This window comes from Leptonychotes weddellii, chromosome 15 (genome assembly GCF_054177405.1).
Source record: "Leptonychotes weddellii isolate Sample4059 chromosome 15, ASM5417740v2, whole genome shotgun sequence".
Classification (NCBI taxonomy): Eukaryota; Metazoa; Chordata; class Mammalia; order Carnivora; family Phocidae; genus Leptonychotes; species Leptonychotes weddellii.
Window position 1 is genome coordinate 18567324 of NC_138383.1, and position 14591 is coordinate 18581914.

A 14591-nucleotide genomic window follows, 5' to 3' on the forward strand; every position below is an offset into this window, starting at 1 on the left:
CAGGGAGGCAGCAGGTTGGGCCTGGGGTAATTGTCCTGGGTCTCCCCCTTAAATCAGCCCTGCACTGACCCCTCAAAGCCTGCCCCAGAGCCCTCTGTACCTCTTTCCATCACCTGACGCTACAAGAACCCTGTTGCTGGCCATACATCCTACAGGGTGTTGAACTGGCTCATGTGTCCCCCCATGTCTACAGTTTGCTCCATTTGTCCATGTTTGCTGAGCACCCTCATCCATGAGCCACCCGTGTCTGTGCCCTGATGGTTGACCCAGGTGCCTGTGTCCTTCCCAGCTGGGAGCTCCCTGGGCCAGACCTTGTCAGGGGGAGCCACTTGACCCAATGGCACCCATTCTCCCACCGTCCCAAATCAGGGTCTTGGCAGGTGCTGCCCTCAGAAACCAGGCCAGAATCAAAAATACGTTTGCAAAAAGGCAGGAAACTTTATTGAATTATCTTTTCTTGTTAGTAGAGAAGCTGAGAAGGCAGAGTAGCCAGGTAAGGGAGAAGAGGAAGCGCACAAGGAGAGAAGCACGGAGCGCCCGCCCTCTGGAAAGCGTGGGGCGGGGGAGCATCCTGCGGTCTCTCCCTCTCCTGCAGGGACCCATCAGCTCTCTCCTCTGGATGCTGAAGACAGAGGAAGAGGATGCTGAGTGGATTTAAAGCCTACGGGTGTCTGAAGTGCGGCGACCCAAAGTGGAGGTGGTGGTGGTGACCGCGGTGCTGGTGCTTCCTGAGAAATGGATGGGGCAAGACACACTCAAGCTGGAGAAGACCGACCTCGGCAGGTCAGGGTCCCCAGGGAGGGCCCCACGCCCCACGCCCCCACGGCGCAGGTTGGAGGTTAGTTGATAAGGACTCAGGTTATTGTCCCCAAAGGTGGCTCTCTCTCTCCAAAGTATCCCAGTGGCTCAGTGGGACAGAGCCAGCTATTTTGCAAAGAAAACAGACGAGCAAATGACCACGTCCACCAGAGCCCCCTCCCTCCCTCCCTACACTGGGGAGTCCAGCACAGTCTCTCTCCCAGCCCCCCAGGGCGCTGAACAGGAGCCGGACTCGCCCCTCTCCCCAGGTTGTTTCCTTACCTCCCGAGGAGGGTATGTCAGTCATCCTGGGAGAGAGAAGAGAGGTCATGTGAGCAGAAGGCCCCCCGAGGACAGTTGCTCACCTGTCTGCGGAGGGAGCTACTCAGATCATCACTCAGAGCCCCTGAGTTGGGTTTTTTACCAACTCTGCCCCAAGCCCAAGGGGCAGCACCTGGTGCCTGCCAGGTCTGTCTGCTGTCGGTGAGGCCTCAGGAGGAGATAATATTTGCCCCAAATCCAGGACGTTTGCCAGAAGTTTTGTCCTCCCTCTGGTCCATTTGGTACTCTCCCCCGCCACCTCTACTCCCCCTGAGCCCACAAGGGTGGCCTGGTCCCTGCAAATGGTCTGAAGGGAGTTAAATCACCACGTTTATAGCTTTGGTCAGCTGACCTGAACCCAAGGTAATAGTTTTTCCAATATGAGATGTTCTGTCCATGGCCCCTATTCCTGCCTGTCTAATCCAGAGGCCCAAACCAGAAAGCTTAAAGGGACGGACTCTGCAGCCTGCTTGAGGAAATGCCCCCACAATCTGATTCTAGAAAACAGGGAGCTCTGGTCCTGGATCTGCATCCAGTCTGTTTAAGCTCAGAAGGTCCCCTTCCATGTGGGCCATGAGGACCTGATCCCTAAGGCCCCACCTGCTCGGCTGTCCAAGGGTCCTGTGGTCACTTTCCCAAGAGACCTGAGAGGCCTTACCTGGCATCCTGGCCCTCCAGCAGGCTGCGGTAGGTGGCGATCTCCTGCTCCAGCCGCGTCTTGATGTCCAGCAGTGTCTTGTACTCCTGGTTCTGACACTCCATCTCACTACGGAGCTCGCTCAGCTGAGCCTCCAGGCCGCTGATGAGCCCCTGGATCTGCTGCAGCTGCATGGCGTAGCGGCACTCAGTCTCCGCCACCGTGCTCTCCAGCCCGGCTTTCTGGTGGGGCAACAAAGAAGTGATGAAGGGAGCCAGGCCAGGCAGAGGCCTAGGGGTGGTGGGGCCGCCGGGCAGAGGGCAGTGGGCAGCGGGTATACCATGCTGAGCTGGGACTGCAGCTCGATCTCCAGGGCCTGGAGCGTGTGCCTCAGCTCCGTGATCTCCGTCTTGCTGGTCTGGATCATGGCGGTGCTAGAGGACACCTCCTTGTTCAGCTCTGCACTCTGAAATTAGAGGAGGAAGAAGGTTATGGAGGAGCCCCGTGGAAGGCCCTGGCAGCCCCCGGCTCCACGGGGTAAGAAGGCCGGGCACCTTGCCGTGGAACCATTCCTCAGCGTCCCGCCGGTTCTTCTCCGCCATGGCCTCGTACTGTTCCCTCATCTCGGCCAGCACGCGGGTCAGGTCAATGCCGGGGGTGGCGTCCATCTCCACGTTGACCTGACCTACCACCTGGCTGCTGAACTCCTTCATCTCCTATAAGGATGGAAGAGGAAGATGTGTGATGCTCCTCATCCTCCCCCCGCACCCCACCCCCGCCTTGGCTCTGAGGGCCACGAGCACGTTCTGGGTAGCGCTTCCAGGTCCCACAGCAGAGGGCTGGGTCTGGCTGCTCCCCTTTCTCGCTGGAGGTGATTCAGCCCTGGCAGGCCCCTGCCGGCCCTCACCTACCTCCTCGTGGTTCTTCTTCAGGTAGGCCAGCTCCTCCTTCAGGCTCTCGATCTGCATCTCCAGGTCGGTCTTGGACAGGGTCAGCTCGTCCAGCACCCGGCGCAGGCCGTTGATGTCGGCCTCCACGCTCTGGCGCAGGGTCAGCTCGTTCTCATACCTAAAGGTTTGTTTTTTTTTTTTAATTGGAGAAGCAACACAGAAATGATATTAGACCCTCCCCTACTTCTGCACTGGACTCTGCTACTTCTCCAAGACCTTCACTCCTGGGATGCTCCGATTTCACTGTTCACATGAGCATTGCTCTCAAATAAAAGACGGTTTGGAAAGGCCAGTGAGGACAATGAACTCACTTGAGCCTGAAGTCGTCCGCAGCCAGCCGGGCGTTGTCAATCTCCAGAATGACCTGGTTGTTGTCGATGGTGGCCGCCAGGATCTGCAAAATACAAAGGGTAACCCCTGGAGGGTCCACGAGCTTGGGGAGGAGGAAGAGAAAACATGGGCTGGACTGTTGTCATTAGATATCAGGCTGCCTCCACACTGTCCCTGTGAGCAGATAAGGCCCTGCTCTCCGGGCCTCGGTGAAGTGAGGGGCAGGGCAGGTCCTTCCTCTGGTTCTGTCTCTCTGGCATCCTATCTATGCCTGGTCGTGATGGGGAAGATCGGAATGTACATTTCAGGGGAATGACCCTGCCCAGGACATCTTTGGTTAGTCATGTCTTCACGGCCTCAGACTAGCGACCTCTCTAGGTCACCGTCGTGACAGCCTTCTCCTTAAGGTCAGGAGGGGGTCAGCCTAGGTCCACGCAGCTCATAGTAACCTCACTGGAGCTGGCCTCCTGGCTGAGCAGAAGGAAGAGCCAATAAATATTCCCATCCATTTGAACTTCTCATCTAAACTCTCATATTCCGAAGCAGTTAAAATCCACCCCACATAGCTGGGACCCAGCCCAGGCAGGTGGATTTCTGTTCCAACAAGCTGGGACCCCAGCATGACAGACAGGCCTTGAAGAAGGAGTCTCAGCTCAGCTTAGCACCGCCTGAGCTTCCTCCCGCACCTCATAGCCAGTTGAGAATAACAGTTTAAATGGGACCCCTACAAAATCAACTAGTATTCCCAGACCAGTGTATGAACATGTATCCCTTTCTCAGCTGATTTTAATCATTCTTAGCGGCTTTTAAAACTGTCATGGTTTCCAAACAGCTCCATGGATTGGAATTCTAGGGATCAAGTCATTAATAACATAACTGTTTGGGAAGCAGTAAAAATGTTGACGTGAGTAGTAAGAACAGTAAAAGTGGATAGCGAGAAAGAACGTGTTTGGGGAGCAGTGGCATAAGAAAGCTTATCAGAAGTAGAGTTGCTTGGTAGTAAAAGACTAGAATTTCCCTCTGCAGGCGGGGTGAGGGTTCCACCACGCTGCATCTTCTGGTCCTTTGGGATACCGTGCTCCCTGGCCTTTGCAGCTAGCTCTGCCCTGCACAGAAGAGAGCTCGCCAACACCTGAGGACTCACCTTGTCCCGCAGCTCCTCGATGATCTTGTAGTAGGGGCTGTAGTCCCGCTCGGGGCTGCTGGGGCTCTGCTTCAGGTGCCAGTCTCGGATCTTCACCTCCAGCTCAGTATTGGCCTCCTCCAGGGCGCGCACCTTGTCCAGGTAGGAGGCCAGGCGGTCGTTGAGGTTCTGCATGGTCACCTTCTCGCTGCCGGAGAGGAGGCTGCCATCGCCCCCGCCGAAGCCCCCGCCGAAGCCACCTCCAAGGCCACCTCCAAAGCCGCCCCCAAAACCACTACCAGCCCCTCCACCGAAGCCGTAGCTCATGCTGCCCCCGTAGCCCCCAGCTGATGCCCCAGAGACAAAGCGGGTTGAAGAGGCAGAGATACTGCGGCCTCCTCCCAGCTGGCAGGAGCCACCCCCAAAACCACCTCCATAGCTGGCGGAGGAGCTCTGCAGGCGACAGCTCATGGTGAGAGCAAGGTGAGGAGCAGGTGTGCACAGGAGCTGGGCTTGGCCTGGGCCGAAGACTGCGGCTCTTCCCCACAGCGGTGCCCTTTTATACTGCCCTCCACGAGGTCGGACAATCGCCCCATCTTCTCTCCTCCCCACCCCACCCTCCGACTGGTGCCAACTGCACTGCTGTTTCCCACAAGCCCAGTTACCTCTGCTCTCCAAGGTGGGTTGTGCCTTTGGGGGTGGCTTTTTTTTTTAATCCTTAACAAAAGGGATGATTCAGAGGGCACAGTGTTCTGCCCTTTTGACAGCTGAATTCCATTTCAGCTCTGCACTTAGGGAGCTCACTCCACAGGCTCTCAGCTCCACCCAGTACTAGAAGGGGGACGGAGCTGCAAGGTGGCCCTGTGCTTTGCAAAGTCACCGCAGACCTCAGCTCCCTTCTTTCTATTTCTAAAACCTCGGACTAGAATGTTCTGCATCCTTGTTAGCATTTCCCCTACTCTAGTGCTCCCAGCGACTCTGATGAGAAACTTGGCTTGGTCCTGTAGAATCGACCACCTTGAAAGTGTGTAGGCTGGGGAGTTGGGGTGGGGAAGCTCCAAGACCATCAGATAAAGTCACAGTGGCGGGGACCTTGGGGACCATCTAACACAGCTGGGGAAACTGAGGTACGGAATATGGAAACAAACAACCCTGCACATCATAATAGCTAACACACTCAGATCCCTCACTATAAGTATACTCCCTGTGTCACTCAATCTTTGCAGCAGCCCAATGAGGTAGGTCCTACTAGTCACCCCACTTTACACACGGAGAAACTGAGGCTTAAGGGTAGTCAGGACTGAAACCCAAGTCTGGTAGGTATGTAATTCATACAGTAAATTGTACAAGCCATTAGTGAACAGCTTAATGCATGTTTACCTATGTAGGAAGCTTCAAGCACGTGTTCGCCTGTGTACCCAGCACCCAGAGCATTACCAGCACTCCATAAAGCTCCGTACCTTTTCCCAGTCAATTACCCACACCCTATGCCCCGAACGAGACCACGATTCCCACTTCTGTCCCCCTAGATTGATTCAGAGATCTCGGCTAGGGGCTCTTTTTCTCCCTAGAGAACATTTGACAATATCTGGAGACATTTTGGTTGTCACAACAGGGGGATGCTGCAGAGAGAGAGGACAGAGAGCCGGGGTGCTGCTAAACCCCCTAGCATGCACAGGACAGCCCCCACAACAAAGAACTCTCCAGCCCAAAAGGTCAATAGTGTAGAGGTTGAGAAGCGCTGGATCCGCCTGACCCCTGTGGTCAATCATACCATCATACCAGCTGCCTTCAAGGCCTGATGGCTCCTTCTAGCCCCCCGGTCACAGGACGCCTGTCTCAGCTTGTGAGCGTTTGACCAAGAGGCCACATAGGAGGATGGGACCCAGGGCCTGGGGCTAGGGTCTCTGCCGAGCAGCCTGGGACATAGCTAAAACTCGGGGACTGCTTAGTCACCCTGCCAGAGAAGGCCTCAGGCCAGAATCAAAGGGCCTAGAGGTGGCCCCTCAGAGCCCAAGGCAGAAGGAGAAGTTTCCAGGGCTAAGAATGGAGGACTCGGGACTTAGGCTCCGACTCCCACTCACCAAGGGGGCCAGAGTTACCATGAGGGGCCTCTCAGGGTGAGCCTGCTGGCCCACAGCAGCCAGGGGGGTTGGACCAAGCTAAGGACTAGGGTGGGGTGACCCAGACTTGAGGTTATCCTGAGAACCCCTTCGCAGACTCAGCAAGCCAGGAAAGAGGGCTCTGAGTCAGGGCTTTCCTGCCCTTCGTTTTCTGCAGGTAGGGAAGGAGGCCTGTGTTTCACCCAGTGGGTGTCAGCACCAGGGAGAGAGCCAGGGTGTGCTTGAGGTCTCATGGGGAGGCCAGGGGTTCAGGCTGACTTCCGACCCTGCCCAGCCCTCCTGCCCCAAATTGATAGCTCAGCGCTCTTGCTCTCTCTCTCTCTCTGAAAAGCTGTGTGATTCAGCCCAAAGCAAGAGCTCTCAAGCTCTTTTTCTCTTCTCTCTCTCAGTAGAGGATCAAAACTGACAAAAAGGTGATTAATAAAACCTGCCAAGCCTGGAGTGATGATCCTCCCCCCACCCCCACCCCCCACCCCCCCAGGGCTGACAGCAGGTTGAGACCAACGCCTCTTAGAAGAACAATGCCACAGATCCTCCAAAGTCCCAGGAGTACAAACACAGGGTGGCCATGACATGCCTCCCCTCGCAGGGTCAGGGCCCGGCCCGTCCCCTCCACGCCCCTCCCCTCCCCGAGCAGGTGCTTATGGTGCCTTAACACAGGAATGCCTTCCCCTGACCCATGGTGAACCCCAGGGCCCTCCTGGAGGAAGCTGGGCAGAGACCCATCCTGGGGCGAGCGCCAAAGCTTGGAGACTTGCGAGGGTGCTCAGTGCAGAATGTCAAAGCCAGAGTTGTCCTAGGAACTTTCCCATCCAATGCCCTCATTCACATGTGGCGAAAATGAGACCCAGAATGCCAAGGCCCAAGGCAGTGGGAGGCAAAGAGAAATGCATGGTTTTCCCGCTCTACCACCAACTCACTGTAGGCCTTATGTTGAGTGACTTCTGAGTTTCCTTCAGCAATGCCTTTCTGAGGCTCTGATTCTCAAGGATTTGTCCAGAGTTGCCAGATTGTTCGCCTGCACAGCTGAGGCGTAAATCCTGTCCCCCAGCTCCGAATTCAGGGATCCTCGCTTGGCTCTTGGATCAGGCTCCTCTCTCCTTCTCTCTTTCCCTGGACCACATGGGGGCTGGAGCCCAGGACAGCTGACCCACCTCCCAAAGGGTTTTGAGGCTCCCCCACGGGGAAGGAGCCTCTCATGAAAAGCAGACCTTCCCCAGACAGTGGACCTGGGCTGTCTGGTCAGCCCCCCTCACCCTCAGAGACCCCTGCTTCACATAAGCAGTAGTCAGGAGCCTTCTTCTGCCCAGTGTCAATGCCCCGAGTCCTTACATGGCTATATTCCCCAGCTTTCTAAAATCCTTTATACCGCCCGGGCTTCACAGAAACCCAGGGAGGTCGGCAAAGGCTTTGAATTAGGTGGAACTGAGTTTCAACCCTCTATCTGCCATCGACTGGCTCTGTGACCCCGGGAAAGTTACTCAGCATTTCAGTGGTTTGGTGGCCACAACTGAAAACCAGGCATTAGATGAGTTAGCATGTGAAAAGCACCTGATATGCGGGAAAACTTGGCAAGCAGGAGGTTGCTAGGCCCTCCCTTTTACAAATGAGGAAATTCAAGCTCATCCTTGGGTCTGACCTGTCCTGGGCCTCCATTCTGTGCCAGTTTGTTGTGCTTCCATCTCTGGTCCCTGCAGCCAGCATGGTACCCACAAGGACCAGACAAGTGACAGTTGGTGGCATTCCTATCTTATTTCCCCAACTCAGCTTTACATTCCCTGAGGAAAAGGCCTTTGAGTACCCCCAAGTACTACTCCTGGCACAGGGAAGCTGTCAAATGCCTGAGAAGCAGTTTCAGGGATACTCTGTCTGCTGGCTTTAGGCGAGAGGGGATGACGACCAGGAGTAGTATCCAGTGGGGTCATCCCAGCTGCAAATCTCACGGGAAAGGCTGCCAGCTCCAGATCTCCCCCTCTGCTGCCTGCTGCCCGCCAAGGGACAGGTGACCACCAGGCGCACACTCACCCAAAGTACTAGTGAATGTCCGGAGCCATGTCTAAGGCGGGGAAAAGCAAAGGAGAAGCAAGGTCATGCATTAATTCAATGAATATTTATGTAGCTCCCACTCTGAGGGCTCAGCAGTTCAAGGAGGAGACACAGCCCCTGGTGTCACCGATCTCACAGGCCAGGTTCCCCTTGGAAGTCCCAGGATACAGATGAACTCATAGAGAACCTTGAGTCTGGTCCAGCCAGGTTCCCCAGTTTAAAGGTGAGGACACTGAGACCCAGAGAGGGACAGGGTCCAGCCAAAGTCCTCAGGGAGATGGGTAGGCATGCCCCGTGCCTGCTCTGGGAAGCCCAGCCTCACCCGAGACTAGCCCAAGTCCCTAATCCCTGGTCCCAAAGCTAGCCTGTCTCTAAAGGATAAGGAAGGCCTGCTGCCTGCCTCCCAGATTGGTTGGAAACCAAGCCCCGCCTCAGTCCAGGGGCAGGCAGAAGGTGGGCCATCTCTGCCCAAAGACTATTTAAAGGGCTCAGCCGGGAACAAGTGATCCCTGGGTGTGAGCTTCTCACTCTAGGGTCAGGCAGGAAACAGGATTTGGCAAGTCCAAGGACCTCTCTCGGACCCCAGAATCCCAGGAGAGCAGGAATGGGCTCATTCCCTCTCCAGCCCAGGGTCTGGCCCTGAGAGAAGGCCCACTGGATGAGGAGGGGACCCCACCTTACTTCTCTGCACCTTTGCAGACGTTACTGTGACAAACTGTGGGCTGAGAAAACCCTTTGTGGGTTGCTCTGAAGACCTGAGACTCCTCGACAGAGACCCGGAGGCCAGTGAAGCAAGAGTGGCAGTCAGGCCGTTGGGCCTGGGAGACTGAGGAAGGGGCCTGGCTCTTCTCAGGATGTCCCTGTGCCCTGGGCTTCAGCATGAGCTCAAGCCCTGGTATGAGCGACTATGGTTAGACACGAGAATACTCTTGCTGACAGTAATGGCTGGATGACATTTGAACAGGTTTCCCACAGAGGTTAAGAAAGGGGTTTCAGATTAACACACCCTCTTCAGAAAGGTGTTGCTGGTTTCCGTCACCCTCGAGACATCAAGGGAAAAGCAAGGGTCTGAAACCAGAGAGACCAGTCCCGGGCCCAACCTCACTGCTTCCCGGCTGGCGACTCCATTCAAGTTACTGAACTTTCCTGAGCCTCAGTTTCCTCTCTGAAAACTGATGCTGTAGGCTGATCCCACCTTTACAAAGCCTCTGGGAGAGTAAATGAGAGACCATCCACTGAATGCCCTGCCCAGAGCCCTGCAAAGTATAGACACTTAATAAATTCTGTTTCATTCCTCCAGCCCCAGAGAAGTCTGGCTTCAAAGTGTGTACTCAGGAGACACCTTCTAGATTAAATCTCCCTCAGAAAAAACAGGCGCCACCCTCTGTCCAACCAGGATTGCTGGGCAAGGAGCTTCATCCAGCAAGACTCATGGAGGTGCCTCAAGGGGGCTTGATTCTCCCCCCGCAAATGATCTGATTCTCAGGAGAACAGAGGCACCTCCAACCTCCTCTTCCCAGCAGGACTAAGAAACCGGTTTTCCCTCTCCCCCCAGGCCTCACCAGAGCCCAGCCCAGCCACAGAACCCAGAGTTCTCTGCTTCCTCATTCCTTGCCCTCTGTCTGGGGTTATGAATCCCAGAAGAACCAGCCTCAGAGCAGAGGCAAAAAATTAAGTGTGTGTGGATATTGCTGCCCTAATGAGCCCAAGGGCAGAGATGCTGGGGACAGGGGAGCAGGAGCAGGGTTTGGAGTGAGGAGGGCCACAGGGGTTGATGTTTCTTTGGATTTAAGCTCACAGAAATCAGGGAGGGCTTCCTGGAGTTGGTGTCTTTCCCTCTGAGCACTTTATTTGCCTTCTGGAAAGGAGATGGTGGCTTCAGGGGGTGAGGGGGTGGATAAGGTCCCTCTTTGCAGGAGGCAGAGATGTTACCTGGCTCAGCCACTCTGGAGGTCAGGTGTGCCGGACTGGAAAAAAGGGGAAGTTCTAGGGACACATATGGGAGGACCAGAAATAAGGAGGAAGGTCCTGGCAATGAGCTGTGAAGGGCCAGGGCCTGGGCTCCCGGAACAAGCACTGGACTTTGAATCATGCAGATGTGGGGCCCAGTCCCAGCCCTGTTGTTCATTATCCATCCCTGGCAAGTCATTCACCTCCCTGACTTCCTCATCTCTCAGATGGGAATCATAAATCCTGACCGCCCACAGTCACATTAAACAAGACCCATGGGTGGGGTTGCCTAGCACAGTGCCAAGCCACACAAGGGTGAACCAATAATATCTATACAGTCAATTGTTGGGTAAATAACTGTTCAATGCGACAAGTACTGTGCTGGGTACACACAAAATGCTCTGAGGAAGATCCCCATCTCCTGCTTCCATGATCACTGAATGGAATAAGCCAGAACAGCAAGTTACCTGAGCAGCTTGAGTTGGTCCTCAGTGCCCTGGGCACCCCAAAGAATGAATTATGACCATGCAGAGAAAAGGGCCAAAGTAAGAAGAGATGCCAACCTGTGGGTCCTAGGCCTACAGAGGCCCCCAACAAGAAAAACTGGACATACTACCAAGAGATATTTGCAAAAGGAAAAGCAATTCTTTATTGCACAGACACGGTACAAACGAGCTTGTTACACGATCCAGCAGCTTCTTCCCTGTCCCTGCTCAAAAGCGGATGGGGAGAGCTGGAGGGGAGCACGAAGGGGAGCATGCCAAGCACCCAACAAGGAGATCTGGATCCTCTGAAAGCAGGGACTGGGGTTTGCTCTTCTGGCCCCTCTGGCCAGTCCTCCACCCAGCCTGGGGAGAGAGGAGGAGACGAGGGACGTCTCTCCTGCACCGGGCACTCAGACCTCTCTCTTGCGAGAAGAAACCACCTTCCCCTCCACTGCCTCCTCAACGTTGATTCGAACTTTGCCACCACCACCTCCCAGGGAAGCTGTAGAAAGAAGGAGCAGACTTTAGAGCGGGGGGCCCTCGCTGTTCTCCCTCCCAAGGCAGCCAGGACCTTGGCTGAGCTCGGGGAGAACTGGACGGCACCCCTGAGAATGGCCACTGGCCAGGAGGTCTGGTGCTGAATCACTCATCATAGAGGTGGGCGGTGGTAGCAACAGTTACGCCCCGCAGTGAGCAAGAGAGTCAGGGATTTAACGGCAGGTGAACGGGAAGTGATGGGGGGCTTCTTACCATTAAGTGCAGGAAGGTGGGGCCTGGGGTAAGCTATTCCCTGGACAAAGCCTGCTCAACCTGGAAGGTTCTCAATAAATCTTCAGCCCCCACTCTACTGGGGCTGATAGAGGGTCCCTGCGAAAGAGGTATTGCCTAGAATGGGTGTGTCCCCTCCCTACTGGCTTGTTTGGCATCTTTCTCCTTCCAGCCCATTCCGGGGGAATGGTGGCTTCAACAGCTCCTCTTGCCACCCCACGAAGGAAGAGTGAAGCCTTCTTACCTTCTCTGGTGCCAATGCCAGCCATCCTAAAAGAGAGGGGAAGCAGATATAAGAGAAGGGCGTGAGCCCAGATCTCCTTAAGGGAGGCCCCGGTGGCTGGCTAAGCAATCCTCTCCAGAGCTCCCCACCACCAGCCGCACATCTGATTTCTCTAGAGGCTGGGACATCCTGAGAGCCTATCCAGACCTGCCACCCCTAAGCAGATAGATTCTGATACACAATAACACCCCATCTGCTTCCTTTATGCTGTCCCACTGCTGTCCGGGTAAGATGACTCTCCACCCCAACCCCAACCGGCCCCTCCCTCATTCCTCCCCCTGCACCCTCGCCCCTGCCTGGCGTCCTGGCCCTCCAGCAGGCTGCGGTAGGTGGCGATCTCCTGCTCCAGCCGCGTCTTGATGTCCAGCAGAGTCTTGTACTCCTGGTTCTGACACTCCATCTCACTACGGAGCTCACTCAGCTGAGCCTCCAGGCCGCTGATGAGCCCCTGGATCTCCTGCAGCTGCGTGGCGTAGCGGCACTCAGTCTCCGCCAGTGAACCCTCCAGCCCTGCTTTCTGGAGGGGCAACAGATCAAGAGACACCCCGTCAGGCCAGGAAGGAAGCTGTCGCGGGCATGCGGACCGACGTTGAATGGAGGGCAGAGAACCCCTCGGACGGGGCTTGGGAACCCAAGACTTAACCAGCCCTGGTTGGTGGGAAAGGCCAGGCCACGCTGGGGTGGGCTGGGGTGGGCTGGGGGGCAGGTGGCCCTACCATGCTGAGCTGGGACTGCAGCTCGATCTCCAGCCCCTGCATCGTGCGCCTCAGGTCTGTGATCTCCGTCTTGCTGGTCTGGATCATCTCTGTGTTGGAGGCCACCTCCTTGTTCAGCTCCTCTGTCTGTAGGTCACACACAAGGCAAGTGAGGCCCACAGGCGTCCTGGGAAACCTGGGGAGCTGGGGCGGGGCTGCGAGGTCAGGCCCACCTTGCTGAAGAACCAGGCCTCGGCGTCCCGCCGGTTCTTCTCCGCCATGGCCTCGTACTGCTCCCTCATCTCGGCCAGCACGCGGGTCAGGTCCACGCCTGGTGCCGCGTCCATCTCCACGTTGACCTGGCCTGCCAGCTGGCTGCCATACTCCTTCATCTCCTGCAGGGTGGGCAGGCCCATTTAGGGACAGAGGGCAGAAGAGAGAGCTGAGAGCCTGGGCTCCCACAGGCCCATCCTGGCTTCACGTTCCTGCGCACCCACCCCAGCCTCTGTTCCCCACTGAACATGAAGAGGTTCGAACACATGGGCCCCTTGGCTCTGAGGGCCTCTCTTCCTTGCCAGGTGCTACAGGAGGACCTCAAGACAGTAGGGCCTTGTCTGAGCTCATGAAACAAATCAGGACAGCAGGTCACACTGACCACCTGGCCTGGCTATGGATCTGAGAAGGAAAGGAGTCTGGGTCCCCAAAGGATAGTACCCCTTGCTCTCCATGGGGACCCCTGTTTTGGTGGAGGGGAGCATATCTGAACCACTAAGCCCTTCAGCCAACTAGGAGGAGGTGCCAGTGGCCCTATTCTGCCTCCCGCCACCAGCAGCCCCTGCCGGCCCTCACCTACCTCCTCGTGGTTCTTCTTCAGGTAGGCCAGCTCCTCCTTCAGGCTCTCGATCTGCATCTCCAGGTCAGTCTTGGCCAGGGTCAGCTCGTCCAGCACCCGGCGCAGGCCGTTGATGTCGGCCTCCACGCTCTGGCGCAGGGCCAGCTCGTTCTCATACCTGGGAAGAGAGAGGGAGCCCAGAGTAAGGACGGGCAAGAGGTCTGGGCTGTTGGAGCTGGAGGAGGGAGAGAAGGCCCAGAAAAGGTGGGGAATCCAGAAGGGGAGAGGGAGGCAGGAGCGCACTTGAGTCTAAGGTCGTCCGCCGCCAGCCGGGCGTTGTCAATCTCCAGGATGACACGGGAGTTGTCGATGGTGGCCGCCAGGATCTGCAGGAGTCAGGGAGTCAGCACCTAGAGCAGTGTTCCGTCCTCCCTGCTGCTCTCCCCACCCTGTGCCCCAGGTCGGACCCCTGGCTGACACCAGCAACAGAAGCCTGTAGGCTCCCCAGGGCAGAGTTCAGCGCCCCCTCAAGTGCCCACGTGAGGTCTGCCCCCACGCCACCCTTCCTGGCTCCAGGGCGTGAAAGACCAAGGAGCCCGGAGTGCCTGGACTCCCCTGTGGGAATTGCCAGAAGGGGTTGGGCTGGGGTTCGGTGAACTCTGACAACAGCCCTCCCGGGGATAGTCCACCAGCCTGCCCTGGTCACTGGCCTCCAGCACACCTGGACACAGCCATGGACCCACAGAACCTCCCACAGCCAGGAGGAACCTGGAGGGCCGGTCAGGAAGGCACGCTACGGCTGAGGAAACCGGTCCAGGTAAGTTGAGAGGGTAAGTGGCTGGCAGAGCACATCATGAGTTCGAGGTGTCCTGAGGCCCAATACTGCTTTTGGCACCAAAGATACCTCAAAGGGTGAGGCAGGTGGTCCTGGCACTCAGGGCTCCTGAGGTGACACTTACCGTTCTTGCAAAAGAAGCAAAGGGGCACCTGATGCAGAGCCCTGCAGGGCGTGTGTCACTGCCCCCACCTCGGAAGCCCCGCCTCCCCGCCCCGTCCTGACCAGAATCTCAGGATCCTCCCACACTGCCAAGTTGAGCGGATATTTGCTGGCATCACACCTGGAAAGCATTCCCTGCTCTCCCAGCTACACACTGGCAGTCGCGGCCCGGGCAGGAAAGGGTCTCCCCGCGGCAGCTGGAGCACTGATGTTACAGACGTGTGCAGGACCAGCCGCCTGCTCCGTCTCTCTG

General features: G+C 56.6%; 3 protein-coding genes across 3 annotated transcripts in view; all 3 read right to left on the bottom strand.

Moving 5' to 3' along the window:
• Window positions 1-14591, bottom strand: part of LOC102742731 (keratin, type I cytoskeletal 19) — a 187875-nt gene that overhangs the window by 163355 nt on the left and 9929 nt on the right. The window lies entirely within an intron of this gene.
• Window positions 415-4710, bottom strand: LOC102745921 (keratin, type I cytoskeletal 13). The gene is made up of 8 exons (XM_081805014.1): window positions 4181-4710; window positions 3018-3100; window positions 2668-2824; window positions 2311-2472; window positions 2097-2222; window positions 1778-1998; window positions 1081-1106; window positions 415-728 (listed from the first exon to the last, which is right to left on the bottom strand). Exons 1-8 carry the CDS (start codon window positions 4628-4630, stop codon window positions 655-657), a joined length of 1299 nt encoding a protein of 432 aa, XP_081661140.1. The 5' UTR covers window positions 4631-4710; the 3' UTR covers window positions 415-654.
• LOC102746811 (keratin, type I cytoskeletal 15) overlaps window positions 10941-14591 on the bottom strand; it is a 4245-nt gene continuing 594 nt past the window's right edge. The window contains 7 exon segments of the mRNA XM_081805935.1: window positions 10941-11265; window positions 11776-11801; window positions 12111-12331; window positions 12531-12656; window positions 12743-12904; window positions 13363-13519; window positions 13645-13751. Coding sequence (XP_081662061.1) covers window positions 11174-11265; window positions 11776-11801; window positions 12111-12331; window positions 12531-12656; window positions 12743-12904; window positions 13363-13519; window positions 13645-13751 — 891 coding nt within the window. The 3' untranslated portion in view covers window positions 10941-11173.